Source organism: Brachionichthys hirsutus, chromosome 10 (assembly GCF_040956055.1).
Source record: "Brachionichthys hirsutus isolate HB-005 chromosome 10, CSIRO-AGI_Bhir_v1, whole genome shotgun sequence".
NCBI classification, from domain to species: domain Eukaryota; kingdom Metazoa; phylum Chordata; class Actinopteri; order Lophiiformes; family Brachionichthyidae; genus Brachionichthys; species Brachionichthys hirsutus.
In genome coordinates, this window is record NC_090906.1 from 7,502,767 (window position 1) to 7,519,783 (window position 17,017).

Below are 17,017 nucleotides of genomic sequence, written 5' to 3' on the forward strand. Positions count from 1 at the left end.
ACTCAAATGAAATTACTGACAATTTCCTTTTTTTAAATAGAGAAGAAAAATACTTATTTTAAATCCCAGAAATCTTTTTTTTTAAATAAAAACATTCATGACTTGTTCTCGCTCTTGTACTTTGGGTCTATGGCAGATGTCCTCTCTCTATATACAAATCATTTTACTTGTAAGTACTGACTGCTTTGTCAGCATGGTTTTGAATGCACTTGAAAAAGACTATTTTTACATTGCAGTATTACAGTATTACAGAAGTTCTTCCACAACTGTGAGAAATAAAATTCTTCCATTCTTCAAATACTTATCCTTTGCAGGCTGGCAGGCAGCCTATACCAGCTGACACTGAATGAGGCAGGTACGCTCACACGCCACGAACAACCTGTTCTAGAACTAGAACAGTGCTGCCCCTAATTCTGCCCTTTATTGATTTCAGGGCTGTTTTTATTGCAAAACAGCAATAGATTTCCTGCATTACAATGAATCTCAGTGGACCACAGATAACAAGTTTATTGTATGATAATTAATACACACCCAAATACAGGTCCTGTTACATTTTAAAGACAGACAACAAGAAATGTCTAATCTACTGTAATAATTTTCCACTTGATTTTTTTTTATATATGCATATAATTAGCTATTTGATAGACTTGTAAATATGTGTTTGAACAAAAACTCAGATGGCAAATCCCATTTATAGCATTAGATGTGGCTACCTGATGGTGACCTGCAACCGTGAGGCAAGTAAGGACTCCAGGTGTTTATGAAACTGAAGTGCTTGCGTATGTGACACAGCATGTGTGTGTGAGTGGTAGGTGAGTCTGTAGCAGTAACTGGTCTGGCTCAGGTCAGGATGCGAGAACGTGTCAACGAGCTTAACTCGCTCCACAGTCCCGTGACTGGCCTCGCGGACCGCCGCGTGGAACTTCCTCTCCTCCCACGTCGGCCCCGTCCAGAAGCTGATGTCAAAGGTGATGCGTTCTGGGAAGAGGGAGAACGGGCGGAAAGCCGTCCCTGGTGACGGGCGGCGTGCAAAATGCTTTAATAAGCGCGAGTCGTGTGACCAAAGCAACCTCCAGTCAGGGAATGAGAAGAGGAGCACAGCGAGGAGGTCTAAATTCAGGGACACGGTGACGCTGATACGGTCAGCAACACGGCGTCCATTGCTCGCAAATACTCTTCCAACCAAACCAACTGGCTGTGCCACCAGACACAAAGCGCCCTCTTCCTTGACCAGAGAGACCTTGTAAGGAGCAAGCAGTGTTTCCAGTCTCCGTCCAATCAATGTGATCGGCTTGCTCTCCGAAAGGAAAACACCTCGGAAGAGAAGCTCGTGAAAGCATGGCATAGCCCAGGGGTGGATGGACACGTCCCTGAACACTACGCCACTGATGCCAAATAACAAGCTGGTAGCGCCACGAGGTCCCACATTCTCATTTCCCTCAACTTCAACACGTTCACGTTTGCCCTCGTTCTCCGCGCGACACCTCACGACGTTAGTCACTTCTTTTTTAGCGAGGATCTCGTCCATCTGAGGGAGCAGCGACACACGCAGAACATAAAACCAGTCTTCCACTTCAGGATCAACATCAAGAGAGCATTCGGGCCTTTCCGGTGCTTTGCTCCACACCCTGTCCGCTTCATGGACACATGTGGCTATTAGAGCAGCTGGCGTGTCTGTGCATGACTGACTGTCCAAAAGCCGAGATGACTCGTTCACATTGGGTGAAGACGTGTTGCCGTCTCGGTCTTTCTGATTCGGGCGAATCCAGTAACAATGCGTGCGATCAATCCCCTGGCACTTCAGCTGCAACTCTTTTGCCCTGACGAGGAATGGAATGTTCTCCGTCACCATGGAGACGGAGTGCTTCCTCGACAGTCCTTCGAGGATAAAATCTTGTGCCAACCTGACAGGGTGGACAGAGCCTGAGCGGAGGAACCCTCTGATTGAAAAGAGAAGAGACATTTGATCTGTGGTTACGTAGCTGTACTTTTTTGCGTTTGCATCGTTTGCCGTTCATTCAAATAGCGGGAAAGCCTTAGCATTACCGTACCTGTGCATGTAATCACTCAACTCAGCTGGGAAGCCGTACTGCACTCTCTCCCCGTCGACCTCCTCCTCCACGGTAAGCACCTGATAGGAGGTGTAAGGGGGGCTGCGAGCGAACACATGGAGCAAAGCTTTCTCCATGTGAAAACACTTATCTTGGCTCCTGCACAACAGCGACACCATCGTTAGACATCGTCAGCGTCCAAATACACGTCAGAATCACAGGCGCAGGGACACAAAGGCCTCTTCTCATTCACACGCGCCAACACTTACCTTTACCCCTTACCTGTATCCAGTGCACGTGTAGCTCTGCCATTTCTCATTCTCAAAAGGATGGACGTCAGTAAGGATTAGGTGCGCCTCTGCCGCCATGGCAACCACCTGCCAGCTGTTGTGCCGCTCTCGCTGGGGGTGATCCATTGGTGTCCCACCCTGTCCGTTGCACAAGGAAACATGAACCTCGCCGTGCTCGGCCAACACCTGAACACAACTGGAGGCCGAGAAACCCAAAGGTGAGTAGTCATACACATAGAATATAATTAATTCATCTTGGAACACGATGTGGCAAGTGAAAACTTTGATTTATGGGTAGGAATTTGGTTAAAAATAGACTTTTGTCAGTCTTTTTCAAGTGGAATCTACTATAAAACATATTTTAGCTCTTTGTTAGCCTTTACGTTGTTTTTTGACATAACATGTTCCGTTTGAAGCATGATCCACACACATCCAAACATGGACGGGTTGAACCCATTTCTTTATTCCCATGCAGTGTTTTTTCGATAGGGAATATTATGAACTATTCATGAAGTTATTTTACCTGAGGAAGAAGTTTTTGAGGAGTTCTCTGTTCTTCTTTACTCCACTCTTTCTCCCGCAGTGAGGAAAATTAAACAACACACGGTCAAATGCGCGGTCCCGTAGAGAAACGCACTCGCCCAGCTTTCTGCAGTCCACCTCGAAAATCACCTCTCCGCCTGGTTAAACACATAAACGCGTGCAGAAGTGCAGCTCCACTAGAATATAGCGCTGTATAAGTGTAAACTACTCACGAACGCACACCTGAGTCCTGGATGACCTGGATGTTACCGGACGCGCCTTCCTGCCGCAGCGCCTCTTCCTCGGGCTGCAGCGCAGTGGCCGTGACGCTGGTCTCCGAACCAGCGTACGATCGGCTCAGACAGGCAGAGAAAGAGAAGTTCCCTTCTCCCACAAGCAACACGGAACGTGAAGGAGACATGTCTGCACCAACTGGGAACACACAAAACCTGGAAGAGTAGCCCCAGGTGATCAGACTCCTATAGCTCTGTGTGCGTGACCGGAAGAGACGCGCGTCGGAGCTGCAGCCTGCAGGGTTCACCTCCGGTCTTCTGCGTGGCTTCAGGTGGTCGGACTGATTTCACGTTATCAGAAAGTAATAGTAATATATTATCCTTAAAAAGGATTCCACTGAATATCTGTCTGTAATCCAGAACGAAGTCGATGCCCCTTCACTTTATTCGCCGATGCCAAGTGCCGCAGATTAGGTGGTCCGACAAGAAACAATTATTCGTAAACATTTACACTGTTTAAACCTAGAGGCCACAAACCAATGAAAACAACGCATTTAAGTAAAAGTTTAATATTAAATGTGTTAAAATGTGCAATTTCTGTTTTTATAATCACTGATTTCATACAGCTAAGTGTAAAAGCGTAATTTATCATACCGTAGATTCCAGCGGTAGTTTCAGGGGGCACATTTACGGGGTGGCACATTACATCCGGAGGGCGGAGCTACTCGCAGCATCGCTTCATCCCAACATCAAATATCTTCCCGTTTTAGTACTTATCTCTAAAAGATTACGCGTGTCAGTTTTTGCGGTGTGTTGTTTACAGTTCCGCTTAGCATTTTAAAGTTTTCCCAACCACAACGGAAACAGGTAGTTAAACAGCTAGCGAAAAAACGGCATTTATTTAGCTGATGCTAAGGTCACGTTAGCTAACAGAATTCATGCACCTGCACGTGACACCAAGAGACAATTCTGAATGAATCACACTCACACGTTCTTGCGATTACGCGTTTCAATTCAATGTTACAAAAAATGGGGGAAAAAAATGCAAGAAAATCTAAAGATATATAATTAATTTCGTATTCATCTTTGGTGTCATCAAGCTTTTTTAACGTTTTAATTTTGTGCTATCGTATTTAGATACATAAATTGTCTTTACTCAATTTGGCCGAGGAATAGTTGGTTGGTTTTATGGTCTGCATCTATTTTCTTTGTAAAAGATAGAGCTAGCGAGGTAAATAAAAAACATCACAACATCATGATGAAGTGAGTTTTTGTATGCTTGTCCCCTGCAGGAAGTGTTGCACCCACATGGGCAGTGTTCTGGCTTTATCCTCTGGTCCACGCCATCAGAACTGGCCTTTTTCCACGGAGCCGTCTCCTCGATGGGATGCGCATCCTGCTCACTGGGACAGTCCACCGCGTTGGGAGAGAAGAGATGGCCGCCTACCCAATCCAGGCAGTTTCCACTCTCTTCACAGGAGCTGCAAAGGTGCGTCTCGATAAAAGGGTGTGGGTGGAAAAATGTTTAAACGCCATGGTGAGAGAGGGAATAAATATTTAACATTCATTTAACCAAAAAGATTCAATGAGATCAAAAATCTCTTTCACAGGACAGACCTGAAGAAGGCAACAGCCGATCTTTGATATTAGCGTGCGACAAAAATCCACAATAAGGCATGCCCTGCAATGCATGACGTGTACCCCGCCTCTCACCCGTAGTCAGCTGGGATCGGCTCCGGCAACATCTGTGCCCCACAAGGTGGATAACGCAGCTGTAGAGACATCTACAAGAAGATGGATGGATCGATGGATAATAAAGCATGAGCTACTAGTACACTGTAACCTCAAGAAAAACAATCATGTCTTCATGATGCCTTTAAGGACTTGTCAGAGAAGAAGCTTGCACAAAGTTTTTCTTATTTTTTTTGAAGTAAAACAAGATTTGTTTCTAACATAATTGCCTGTCTTTATTATATTAAACTACAAGGTTAGCAATATTCAATTGTGCTTCAAGTTCTTTGTAATTTGTGCACAACTGTTAAACAAACGAACTGTTTCAACTGTTCCAGGAAAACGATAATCATACACAACCCACTAATATGAAAAATGTAACTGTGACATATTTCTGGGATTAGTTATTGTCAACTTTTAATCGGTAGGTTTACAGTGCAAATTCAAATGAATGGTTTGGAGCTGACAGCTTTTCTCTGTTTGTCCCCAGATGTATTTCCTCATCAGATCGAGGGAGTCAAGATGATCCTCAATAAAACTCTGAGCAGCTTCTTTAAAGTAACCCTTCCACTCATCTTAATTCACATTAACAACATTGCTCACAATGTATTGCGTGTAAACATAACGAAGATAACGAAGGCATACATCTCTTGCATTCTAAAATCTAACGTTGCCCTATCTTTATAATGCAATTACTTTCAGGTCAGTCATGCTCTCCACCTCAGTGCTGTCAGTCCTTCGTACTATCGATTCCACGTGGAACATCTGCAGTCTGACGATTACAGCAAGGACAAAGTCAAGCATGAGTCATCACATCCCAAACATCTTAACCATTTCCTCATCATTCAATTTCAATTTGACAAGTTATCGTGCTTCCCATTTCAGGATGCCCCAGCATTGATTGGAGAGATGGATTCCTCCGGTAGTCTGAACGCTCACGCCCTGCTGCATCTCACCGAGCGAGTACGAGCCAGAACGGTGTTCCAGGTGAGGTCCTCCGTCCACTTATTCCTCCCGTCTCATGCGTGAGCACCGATGCAAGTCATGCAAAATAACCGATGGCTGAAATGTTTGGTCGTTTTAGACCCAACAGTCCCAGTTTGTAACATGGCAGTTTGAGACTGAATACAGAGGGAATGACTTCACCGCTGCTGTGACAGTAGCCAATCCGGACGTCCTGAGAGAGTCAGGTGGAATGATAAGCACCTTGCCTGGGCATCACTCAGTCGAATTTGTGCAGCACATTATCACTAATATTTCATGTATATGTCTGTGTTTTTCTTGTTCAGTCATCCTTGTGGCACACTTCTTGCAGAGTGTGTCTTCTGGCCTCGTGTTAGGAGGGGAGCTGGTCTACCATCGAGGCAGAGCAGAGGAAGGAGGAATTCTTACTTTGGCTGGGCAGTACTCAAGTGAGTTTTTGGGAATTATTTCATGAGTTACTTTCCTTCCCGACCTGTTTTGCTCGCTATCTTCTTTGTTTGTTTTTTCCCCCCCTCAGGACCAAACTGGGTGGCGACACTAAATGCAGGGAAAGGAGGAGCCCATGCTAGCTACTATCACAAAGCCAACAAACAGGTACGGTGGTTACCACTAGGCTGTGTAAACTCCATTTATTTTACGTTTATGTTTTGTGTTTGTTCTCACCAGATCCAAGTCGGGGTAGAGTTTGAAGCCAGTACCAGGACACAGGAGACTACAACCTCATTCGGTTGCCAGATGGAACTTCCAGAGGCGAACATGGTCTTTAGAGGTAAACTTCTTTCCCCCCCCCCAACTTAGCTCACCAAAAGCTCTTTTTGGAAACATTCAATATGTGAGACATTTATTGTGTGTCTATCCAGGTATGGTAAACAGTCGGTGCATAATAGGAGGTGTGTTAGAGAAGCGCCTGGTGCCGCTGCCTGCCACGCTGATCATGGGTGCCTTTGTAAACCACAAAGGAGACAAGCTGCAGGTGGGCTTAGGCGTTACCGTGGGCTAATTCTCTGCAAGTGCAACATACTGTCAGGACATCCATCCAGATCCCGGCTCTAGAAGCTTGACCAGATCTTCCGAGGATTGACACGCAATGATTTTGATTGTGTGTCAATAATTGCGTAAGGGAAACAAATGGATGAACAATTTGACTGTTGCAACACCTGAGACTGGAGATGTGCTTCTTTCCTGCCGGAACCAGACTGGACAATGGAGTCAGAAACAATCAAAGGCGCACTGTACTGAAAGCAAAGGGATTTCAGTTTTTTTTTTACTGTTGAGTCATAAAGAAACTTGCATATAGATTATTTCGATGCATTCTTCCTGACCTTTCTGCCCACCATCCTCTGAAGCACATTATTGTTTGTATGCATAATTTTCTGATCTTGTTTTGCGAAAAAGGTAAAACTGCTTGGAATCGGTTACACAATTAACAACTAGAAAACGACAATCAGAGATTGCAGACCCTCGCCTCCAATAGACTATTGGATCTTGTGAGACAGTAAACAGGGCTTCCGGATCAGAGGGGCCCAACCTGCTCTAGCTTGCTGCTCCGGAACGTACTACAAGACTCCTTCTGGACTCTTTTTCCCATCATGCCATTCGTGTCCCTCCCTCTTAAAGTGGCAGTTTACAGCAGAGGCACAATTCCAGATGTAAAAATAATTCTAGAATCTGGATCCAGATCCGGATCAACGCCATTCTCGGGGAGGACCGAGCCACAGACAGAACCTTGCTTGTGTAAAAATTTCAAGTTGATTGGGTTACTAGTTTTTGACTTATGCGCTCGGACAGACAAACAGACAGACAAACAAACGCACCCAATTGCAATACCCTCGCCTCCGCTTCGGCGAGGGTAATTAACTACATTCTTTTCTTAGTATATGTTTTGGCGTACTGTTCTTAATGTTGATTTGTGCTGCTATTTGTTTGAATGCGCCAACATGGCAGAGGTGTGAATGTTCCATTTTCTCAAGCCAGTGTCTGTTAGCTGAATTTAAAACCATCTAATGCCTAGAGGTGGCTGGAAGAAATATTTGCATAGAATCTCAGTGATCAAGTGTTTGATTGTGTGCAATTTATTTCCAAGCATAACAAAGAGTGTGAGATTCCTCAGGAGTGATAAGAAAGAGACATGGTGCTGCTGCATATATATTCACCTCCAGCTGAGGGATATGTTTTGTCTTTTTAAACTTAATTTATTAAAAATGTTATTTCTCTCAGATTTGTTGTTTTAGGCTTTTTTTTTCCGGTAATGAATCGCATTATCCTGTAGAGAGATCTCATTTTACACATTCTGTTTCTAAGATCCACTTTTAATTATTTTAAGTATCAGATGGTTGTGTGTAATATTATTGTCAGCGACACAGATATTTTCCTAAGGAGTCAAATGAACCAAAACCAAAGCAAAATTGACCGTGAATGTTTTTTATCAGACGGTCAGACATACTGAAGCTTCTGAATTAGTGTTACTGCTAGTATCAAACCTGCTGGATGTTATTGGTTGTGGTCTTGCAGCTATGTTCCTCATAGACTTTCTCCAGTTTAGCAAGGCAAGACTTTTGTTTTTGTGTCGGGTCTCATTTTGCTGTGCAGACTCCATTGAATTTTCTGCAAGCCTCGGAAATTCTCAACATCAGACATAAAACATCTATAGCTTAATATACTGTATATAATAATATAGTGTCCTAAAAACTGACATTATTGATGTTCTTTACATGCATATAAAAAATATATTACAATTTGCAGTCTGTAAACATTTCACTTGCTGATATCACATGACAGCGTACAATATCGAGCAGCATGAGGCCATGTTGCAATAATAAAGGATGATAGTCCATTTTGAACCGCTGCCCCTGCTCTTATTTGTCTTTGAAAAAGGCGAGGAATCCTTTCCCTACTTCTCCCTTAACTTTTAAAGATTTGCTTCTTTGGAGTCTCGTCGTCGGTTCTTTCTCTTGCTGTTTTTCCCTCTTTCTCTCTGCCTCCTTTAACTGCACCTGTTCATTGATCACTAGCCGCATGTCTTCCTGCAAAAAAGAAGCAACGTTCAGATGCATGAAGAAAAAAAAGATCTGCTTGTGCGCTCAACCATTTTAAATATATTGAGTGACATCATGGGGAAGTGTTCCTTCTCCACACAGACTTGCCTGCCAGGCTTCCAGCTCCTGAGACAGCACCACCTTGTGTTTGATGGTGTTGAGAAGCTGCTGATTGAGGGATTCCTTCTCCTGAAGCACCATGTTCAGCTGCTTTTCTAAGGAACTGAATATTTGTACAAGGATTATCAGAACATGTTGCTGTGGGTTCAAATTAAATGAGATTAATTCAAATCTTATTTGTACTCACTACTGTTCAGTGTTACCTGTAGTCTGGCATTCCAGGGCTGCATCTGAATGGCTTGATTTCCACCCTCAAAGACTTCAGCTCTTCTCGATGAGACTGCAGCTGCAGAAAAGGCACACGTATCAAAATAGCTCAGATCCTAACAGCGCGTAGCTTTTGCATTAGCAGTACTGCTGCATTTTAACTGGCTTTAGCTTGGTGACAATTCATTTCCCAGCTAAACTACAAAGGTTTTTAAATAGTTTATTTTACAAAATAAGATGATTTTTCAATTAATGAAGGAAGATCGTAAGTTTCTGATCAGAAAAGGAACTGTTGTAAGTAAAGTTGTAGTGGAATACTTTAACTGTCTGAACAACAAAATAACTAACTGTATATTCTTAATTCCTTGATTGAAACATCCAGACATTTAATCAACATTTATGTTTTCCATTACGAGATGTCTGTTACCTTTATGAAATGTTACTGCAGATGATTGTTTGACATTTCTTCGCCCAACTTGATAATTGCATATTGGTTCCTACATAGTGAGGTTTCCACACAAGATAGTGACAATCAAAAGTTTTTTTTTTTTTGTGCAGAAGGGGAAATTCACAAATATATAAATGGTTTGACTGAATGTCCTACTGGGATCAATAAAGCATTCTGATTCTGATTTTAGTGTTTGCATGCTGTCCCACAAACCTCCTCTTTGAGCTCTTGTATCTCTTCATCTTTAGCTTGTAGGACCTCAGAGTGAGCCAGAAGAGCTTCTTTAGCCTGGTTAGCAGGAAACAACAGATTAGAATAACTAAATCTTCAATGTGAAAACATTTCATGAGTGTGTGGGTGTGTGTGTGTGTGTTTGTGTGCACGTGTACTTGTGATTGTTGGATCTCACTAAGCAGAGACAGAGGTTGTGGGCGTGGACTGTACAGAATATTCCCTTCTCCCAGGTTCAAAGCTCTCTGCTGCAGAGAGTGAGTCAGGGTCCTCAACTCAAACACCAGCCCCTGCTCCTGCTCTAGCTGCACACACACACACACACAACATATGAGATTGAAACTGGTCACTTTGTGATGATGATGATGCACAAGATTTCTGCTCCGGATTCAGCGTTCAATGCCACCTTTCATTTTAAATAGCAGCCAGTCATTGAATATCACCTCTGCTTCTTTTTCTTTCAGTGTCGTTAGTAGTTCTGAAAGTCTCTCTCTCAGTGTCTCTCGCTCTTTGCGAAGTCTATCGCTGTCGTCCTCTGAAGCTTCTCGTTGAGCGTTCATACGTAACAGCCGCTCCTGCAAAACTCTGTTCTGTATGGGAAGAAGAGGAACACAAAAATCATGAATACGTGGGGCAATGAGAAGGGGTAAAATGAGGTGGTGAATGAAACTATTGCCCTACTTATATTTTAATTAAATTAACGCTGCTTCTGCTTGGAGTTCGACTGAAAGAACACTCAACTCACCTTTAAAATTCAGAACAAGACTTTCTAGTATCAAGGTTTGATCGTATCTAAATTTCAATACAAAACAAAACTTACAGGCATTAAGGCTCACCTTGCATGTTTTAAATCCACAATCCTTTAAATGAACTTGGTGTAATAAATAGATCTATTAGTCTGTCTAATTAGTTTACCTCTGCTCGTAAGCTCTCTAATTGTGTGGAGTTGATATTCCGGCTAAAGGACGATTCTTCCATCTCCTCTCTGAGGGAACGAAGCTCAGTCCTCAGGGTATGTTCCAGCGTTACAGCCTAGACGAGTGGAAGATGGAAACTATTGTTCCAGAAGCGACACAGATGAGACTCTTTAAACCTGCTGGGCTACATTTCTTCTGTGTGACAGTGATACTGCGCTCACAGAGAATACACACACACACACACACACACACACACACAGAGAGTTCATTATGAGGCTGCCATTAAACTGACTTCTGCTAGCTGCTCCACCAGCCGCTGGTTATGAGTGGCTAACTGAGCCAGTTGTTCGCTCTCGTCCCTCCGTCGGCCACGTTCATGGTTGTGACTTTTCTCCAGCTCACTCCTCGTGGCTGCTAAATCTGCCACCAGTTCAGCCTCTCTCTGTCCAGACGCCAGCTCATTCATCTCCAGCTTTCGCAGGAGAACATGCTTCTCTTGCTGTAGAGCCTAAGATGTTAAGCGCAACATTAGGATTCCTTGAGGGGCGGCATGAAAATATCAAATGAAATACATAAATACCGTTTTGTATCCAAAAAAAAGAGAACAATATTTGATCAAAAACTGAACAAATGTATTTCAAGCTTTAACATTTTGCTTTGTTCTATTCATGTGCCTCAGAAACTTATTACAGTGAAGCAGCATACACATCAGAACCCTGAAGATTTGCCGGACAAAGTATATAAACACATGTCTCTGTGCAATATCTTAACAGAGAAGCATGGCTAAATGTGTAAAGGAGCCATATTACTTAGGAGGTCTAGGAATAAATGGATATATTGATACACATATAGTTTTGACAAACCCGCATATTTAGTTGTTTAATTTTTTTTCAAAATGTCTTTCAGAATTTAATTGGTGCTAAATGTGTAGGGAATTTGTAAAATTGTCTAAAATCCTATCTTGAAATTGTTCTCACTCGATACTTTTTGCTCCCCATCCCAAATTCTTTCTAGAGATGTCCTGATCATGCATCTACGGCTCAAACAGGCTCCGAGTAAGAATAGTGTTCTCTCTTAATTCAACATTAACAAGTCTAATTTTATGAAATGATTTTTTTTTTATACGTGTACATGCAACATCGTAGGATGATGTTGCTCTCAGTAAAAAAAAAGACACTTTACCTACATATATCTCATATCAACGCTTGTTCCTTTCACATGGCAAAATGGAGAATAGGGCAACAGTGTTCAAAAACTACTGCTGTCATTTCTATTTTCACTGCTTAATAGTGACAATTTTGTACATTTAACTTAGCTAATCTATTTTTCTTATTTTTTATCTGTAGGTCTCTTTCTAATGTACATATTTTAGATATATAATTTTATTGATAAGGATTGATTTCCATGGTAGAACTGCCATTTCTATCAAATCTTTGTAACAGCTGTAACCTTACCTCCACCTGCATTTCTCTCTGTTCCAGAGCCACCGCCAGCTCCTCATTCTTCTCCAGTAAAGCCTGTCCCAGCTCTGCAGCTAGGATCAGGTCTGTCTCTATTCCTCCTCCGGTGTCGCTGCTGCCAGGAGAGGATGTGGATGATGTGAACGCAAAGGAGAGTGAGACTGAAGATGATGGGGGGAGAGGGAAGAAGGAATCCTGCAGGCTGGGAACAGGAAGACTGTTATTTCTGTGGAACATAGCTGACAGGTTTGTCGGAGTCAGGTAGAAACCATGATCCCATGTCCTTGGATTTGTAAACCAAACTCAAAAAAGGTGGCGAGTGGACATCCGTTAACTTCTGCAATAGGTGGAGTGGAATTTGTGAATCTGTTTTCTTCCTTCTACGCGTCACTGATGATTCTGTGGGCAAGAAAACAAATGAAAGACTGAGAAACATTGAGTACTAGTATGAACAGATTTCTTAACTGGAACACTAAACTCTTCTTGCATGGTTTATTTGGAAACACAGCCTCATTGTTTACAAGTAATTTAATCTGACATGGTCTAAATCCTTTTGTCTGACAGATCCTTTTGTTACTCTGACCGAAATACCAGCTCCTCTATTAACTTTGTTCAGATCCTCCTTCCCAAATTCCAAAGGCTCCACTCTTTCCTATAAATGCAACAGCCGTTAACATTAACGGAACATCCTCAAAAAGTAGACTTATTGATTTTGTGTGTTTAAGTTATTTACAAACAATCAGCAGCACATTTTTCTAAAATAGTTTTTGCCCACTTGTTTAGATGTGGCTGTCACATGATGTTATTACCAGTCGCTACATGATACTAGATAGTAGCCTTTCCTACTTTTAATTACATAAACTAACATTTGTTCGCAGTGACGTTATGTCAACATCACATTTTTTGAGTCTGACGTCACCATCTGCAGCCTTACGTGTCACTGTTACCTCTCTCTGCCATGAAACCAGACTGACGTCGAATTAAAGACACTTAAAGGCAAAGTAACAAACTAATTCGCGTTACAGATTTAGAGCTAAATAAATAACCCGCGCAAATCTTTGATTGGACTGACTGAGAAAGGGAAAGAAAAATAAATGTGTCTTACCTGAGCCATCGAACTCCCTTCGCACAGGTGCAGTCTTCCTGTTTGGCGAGTGCGTGTTTCTAATTGTGTGTGGGTGTGCCCGCACAAGAGAGGATCAGCGGGTTTCTGCGGCAGTCCAAACATACAAGTGCATAAATACAGGCAATGGCCCCCCCTTCTGAGTAAAGTAGGTGAAGAGAACCAGACATGCGGAGAGATAAGGCAGGAATGGCCAAGTGTTATCAATAATAATGAATACCGCTCTGACATCTAGTGGCTGAACCAGGCACTGCAGGGAAAACAGTGTCTTCAACAAGTCCAGCACTTCTGTGTGAGCAGGGGTGACACGAGAGATGGAGAAGGAGGGAGGCTCAGGAGACAAGCAGGGGTCTGTGTACTCTGCTCCTCCTCCTCCTCCTCCTCCTCGTCATTCCCCATCCTGTTTACCTGCTCAAGCGATTTGAAAAGAGCTCTGTGTGTGCTTATATAGGAGATGAGGGCAGGGAGAGTAAAAAAAAAAAAGGGGGGGGGGGGGGGGGGGACTGACAGCACTTCACCTAATTCTCAAGGACAGCAAACAGACAAAAGGGAACAAAGGTCACACGAGAAGTAGACGGTTGGAACATCGGGTGCGTTCAAATACTTCACAGACATGCCTTGCAAGCTCTTGGTTGCTCTTTCGTTGTGGCTTTTGCTGCAAGCGTCAGACGCTGGGAGACAGATGCCTAAACTCTCTGACAAGAAGCTCTGCGCCGACTCTGATTGCAGCTGTAAGTAGCACATCCAAATCACTTCGATTCTATTTACTCAATTTATTTAACTATGTAGGAAATGCGAGATATAACTATAGTTATATTGTAACATTTTTCATTTGTATAAAGTCCATCTCCTTTTCCACCTCTGCACAGATCCTATCTTGATAGCTCGTGCACTGCAGGACTACTACCCTGGAGACTGCAGGTTCATCCCGATCAGACAGGGGCAGCTCATCTATGTTTATGCAATGCTTACGGACAGAGGGAACCTCTTTTGGGCTGGCAGTGTAAGACAGAAAACTGTCAATAGGATAACTACTACTCTAACTTAACCCTAATCCAAAAGCGGTAAAGAGGTGACGTTGTCTTGCTGTCTTGTCTATACGATCTGTTTGCAGGCACAAGACTCTTATTATGGACAGCAGGAGGCTCGAATTGGCCACTTCCCCAGCAGTGTAGTGGAGGAGACACATCCTCTCATGCCGGCTACCACTGAAGTCAAGACTACTGTAGGTGACCACGTACACACCCACACAAATACACGCATTATGCAATGCTTTCTACCCTCTACCTGTCTCCTTGTTTCCAGAAATGGGACTTCTACTGTGACTGAGAATGAAAACAACCCTCCGGCCAACCTCATTGCAAGATCATTTCTTATGTCCCTGGCATGAATAATAATTATTTTCAGTCATAAATTACTATATATAGGTTGTAGTCAGATAAAGTTTCAAAGTAATGAGAAAGTTGTTATGCAACGCTCTGTGTTGTACTTACTGTCTCTGCCTTTTAGTGCGTAATGGTGTTTGTGTTTTATGCTATCTGTTTTTATAGCAGCTTAGAATTAGGAATTGTACATGTCTTTTCTCTGAGTCATGCATTTAAATAAAGATTTGCTTATTTTTCATTATATTCAAATTAAATATACAACCAACTCTTGCTGCAGTATTTCATGTAATACAATATTTATACTACCATCATCTTGTATTTTTTTCAATTAGAAATAATTTATTATTTCTAATTGAAAAAAAATATTAAAATTAATTAGTTTACATAGTAAAGGAACACACAGCAAACCAATAATATTCAGTTGCATCCTTTAGTTTATTTGTCTCTTCTGTGTTAACATGTCAGCAGGTTGCCAATATGAAGAAATGACAGAGTAATTTGTGCATCTACAAGCATATTCACGCTCACACACTGACACACATGCACACTTTCCTTAGCAGCTCAGAAGCCGTGCTCCTAATGAAAGGAGCCCACTGTTAAAAGCTGTCTTTCTTCTCCATGTTTCCCTCTTACTCATTCACTCTCTTTATTTTTCTCAACAAGTACATACAGTACCTGCTCCCCAGTCCTTTGCATACTGTATTAAATAAACATCCTCAGAGAACTCCCTCTTTACACATCCAGAAGCAAACAAATAGATGGTGTTAGTAATTGGCAGAATGGCACAGTCTGATGCAAAGAATAATTCTCAGGTTTATGATAGGGAAGCTTTTTCGTATTAGCCTTTAGGTTTTAATAGCTATTGTCTAACAGACACATCAGTTGATAATAAGACACTGGTTTATCATGCACTTCTAGACCTCATTGTTTATGTGCCCAACTAGCAACAAAATTGCATCAGGTGAACTTTCAGACTGCACTCTGGATTACTACTGAAACAGCAAAGAGAGCAAGATACTCCGCTCTACATTTTCTGCTTGGGTGTTCCATCTTCACAGGCAACGGGGATGGTGCGCTCTGTGCCGACTGGTCGAAGCGCTGTGATCGTAAGCACGCCATCGGTGGACAGGCTGGAGGTGACATCAGCACCTGTCACGCCAGCAGGAAGCCTATACTTCCTCTGAAACTCTCTCGACACAAAGCCGTGGTCATCCTGCAAGCACAATTTGCACGTGAGCATACTGTCACAGTTTACATCAATTTTTACTTTATAATATTTCTGCTCATTTCTTCAGTCTTTCTCACCTGTCTGTCTTCGTGCCTGGCATGGATTGTGATGAACTCTCCACCAACACTGACAGACAGCTCGTCAGGTGAGAAATGCTTCACATCCAGATAAATGACAAAGCGATCCTTTTCAATTCGCATCTATGCAGAGAGTAGTTAGGAACAATAATGGAACGTTCTGTTTCTATGCCTGTAGTCTAGAAACAGCTGGATGCCAATACACAACACTTGTTATTGTCATTTCAGTGCTGGACCCATGCTTTCGTTTATATAGACTGATATCAATGACAATCTTACACGTTCAAATTTCTTTTTTTTAGTCTGTCGTATCCTACACACACACATTAGTTATTCATGCATATTTTATGATAAGTAAATTAATATTAGAGAATGGTGATACTAATTTAGCAATCAGTCAAGAAAAAAACATTCCACAGAGATAATTTGCCTACTTTGAGGACATTTGAATTTCACTTTACCTCGCTGTGGTCGTTGTCAGGCCAGTTAAACCAGCGCATCAATGAAGGGCGCATCCAGGGGAATGACCAGGGCAGGGGCCAGATGTGGGGCCAATCAATGAGCGGTTCTGCCAAGGAGAGGTCAGAGAGTCGATGTGGGAGAGCCCGACGGTACCATGGATACTGGATTGGGATATCCATCATGAGAATCCAAAGACAATGCAAACGTGATGTCTGTGATGGGTGTTGTTCGGTTCTGGTGCATTGCATTTATAGGCCTTTCCCTACCAGCCGACCCCTCAGGCCTTTGTTCACATTCTTTGTAAAGGGTGTCTGCCAATAGGCTGATCTTTCCGGAACAATGAGGCCGACTGTTTTCACCGTCATTGTTTCATCTCTCTCTCTCTCTCCCATCCAGTCATGAGGTGATGCTGGCTCAGAGTTCTGCTGATGTCCCATCCTCATTCCACTGCAGTGATTGCGTATGTGTTGAGGAGCAGATGCCAGAGCATTAGTGTTCTGGGCTCCGACTGCC

The 17,017-nt window shown here is 42.7% G+C and overlaps 5 protein-coding genes across 5 annotated transcripts; 2 read left to right on the plus strand and 3 right to left on the minus strand.

Annotated features, from left to right (window-relative positions):
* Positions 1–498: 498 nt before the first annotated feature.
* Positions 499–3,303, minus strand: fdxacb1 (ferredoxin-fold anticodon binding domain containing 1). The gene is made up of 5 exons (XM_068744927.1): positions 3,107–3,303; positions 2,865–3,021; positions 2,334–2,537; positions 2,052–2,210; positions 499–1,940 (listed from the first exon to the last, which is right to left on the minus strand). Exons 1-5 carry the CDS (start codon positions 3,282–3,284, stop codon positions 710–712), a joined length of 1,929 nt encoding a protein of 642 aa, XP_068601028.1. The 5' UTR covers positions 3,285–3,303; the 3' UTR covers positions 499–709.
* Positions 3,304–4,380: 1,077 nt separating this feature from the next.
* On the plus strand, positions 4,381–6,811 carry si:dkey-71l1.1 (uncharacterized protein LOC569883 homolog). Its single transcript, XM_068744730.1, has 9 exons — positions 4,381–4,585; positions 5,318–5,385; positions 5,530–5,622; positions 5,713–5,814; positions 5,912–6,017; positions 6,117–6,239; positions 6,329–6,405; positions 6,478–6,580; positions 6,672–6,811. Exons 1-9 carry the CDS (start codon positions 4,405–4,407, stop codon positions 6,809–6,811), a joined length of 993 nt encoding a protein of 330 aa, XP_068600831.1. The 5' UTR covers positions 4,381–4,404.
* Positions 6,812–8,216: 1,405 nt separating this feature from the next.
* bicdl2 (BICD family like cargo adaptor 2) lies at positions 8,217–12,466 on the minus strand. Its single transcript, XM_068744801.1, has 9 exons — positions 12,224–12,466; positions 11,062–11,277; positions 10,768–10,884; positions 10,296–10,442; positions 10,011–10,157; positions 9,835–9,909; positions 9,170–9,252; positions 8,955–9,069; positions 8,217–8,834 (listed from the first exon to the last, which is right to left on the minus strand). The coding sequence occupies exons 1-9, from the start codon at positions 12,464–12,466 to the stop codon at positions 8,667–8,669; spliced, it is 1,311 nt and encodes a 436-aa protein (XP_068600902.1). The 3' UTR covers positions 8,217–8,666.
* A 1,499-nt stretch (positions 12,467–13,965) lies between these two features.
* mia (MIA SH3 domain containing) lies at positions 13,966–14,681 on the plus strand. Its single transcript, XM_068744944.1, has 4 exons — positions 13,966–14,083; positions 14,222–14,355; positions 14,467–14,577; positions 14,658–14,681. The coding sequence occupies exons 1-4, from the start codon at positions 13,966–13,968 to the stop codon at positions 14,679–14,681; spliced, it is 387 nt and encodes a 128-aa protein (XP_068601045.1).
* Positions 14,682–15,761: 1,080 nt separating this feature from the next.
* Positions 15,762–16,683, minus strand: LOC137900769 (alpha-crystallin B chain-like). The gene is made up of 3 exons (XM_068744905.1): positions 16,504–16,683; positions 16,043–16,165; positions 15,762–15,950 (listed from the first exon to the last, which is right to left on the minus strand). The coding sequence occupies exons 1-3, from the start codon at positions 16,681–16,683 to the stop codon at positions 15,762–15,764; spliced, it is 492 nt and encodes a 163-aa protein (XP_068601006.1).
* Positions 16,684–17,017: the final 334 nt, after the last annotated feature.

Bases quoted from the DNA above. Each gene is read 5' to 3' on its own strand.
- fdxacb1 (XM_068744927.1), bottom strand. From the start codon at position 3,284: ATGTCTCCTTCACGTTCCGTGTTGCTTGTGGGAGAAGGGAACTTCTCT. The intron at 3,022-3,106 runs GTGTGCGTTCGT...GTGTTTAACCAG, and splicing joins CCAGGTCATCCAGGACTCAG to GCGGAGAGGTGATTTTCGAG. The intron at 1,941-2,051 runs GTACGGTAATGC...CTTTTCAATCAG, and splicing joins TTGAGTGATTACATGCACAG to AGGGTTCCTCCGCTCAGGCT.
- si:dkey-71l1.1 (XM_068744730.1), top strand. From the start codon at position 4,405: ATGGGCAGTGTTCTGGCTTTATCCTCTGGTCCACGCCATCAGAACTGG. The intron at 5,815-5,911 runs GTGAGGTCCTCC...TGGTCGTTTTAG, and splicing joins GAGCCAGAACGGTGTTCCAG to ACCCAACAGTCCCAGTTTGT. The intron at 6,581-6,671 runs GTAAACTTCTTT...GTGTCTATCCAG, and splicing joins GGCGAACATGGTCTTTAGAG to GTATGGTAAACAGTCGGTGC.
- bicdl2 (XM_068744801.1), bottom strand. From the start codon at position 12,466: ATGTTCCACAGAAATAACAGTCTTCCTGTTCCCAGCCTGCAGGATTCC. The intron at 11,278-12,223 runs GTAAGGTTACAG...TTAACATCTTAG, and splicing joins AGAGAGAAATGCAGGTGGAG to GCTCTACAGCAAGAGAAGCA. The intron at 10,443-10,767 runs GTAAACTAATTA...CTTCCCATACAG, and splicing joins TAGAGAGCTTACGAGCAGAG to AACAGAGTTTTGCAGGAGCG.
- mia (XM_068744944.1), top strand. From the start codon at position 13,966: ATGCCTTGCAAGCTCTTGGTTGCTCTTTCGTTGTGGCTTTTGCTGCAA. The intron at 14,084-14,221 runs GTAAGTAGCACA...ACCTCTGCACAG, and splicing joins CGCCGACTCTGATTGCAGCT to ATCCTATCTTGATAGCTCGT. The intron at 14,578-14,657 runs GTAGGTGACCAC...CCTTGTTTCCAG, and splicing joins CCACTGAAGTCAAGACTACT to AAATGGGACTTCTACTGTGA.
- LOC137900769 (XM_068744905.1), bottom strand. From the start codon at position 16,683: ATGGATATCCCAATCCAGTATCCATGGTACCGTCGGGCTCTCCCACAT. The intron at 16,166-16,503 runs GTAAAGTGAAAT...CTCTCTGCATAG, and splicing joins CTGACAACGACCACAGCGAG to ATGCGAATTGAAAAGGATCG. The intron at 15,951-16,042 runs GTGAGAAAGACT...TTGTGCTTGCAG, and splicing joins CCAGGCACGAAGACAGACAG to GATGACCACGGCTTTGTGTC.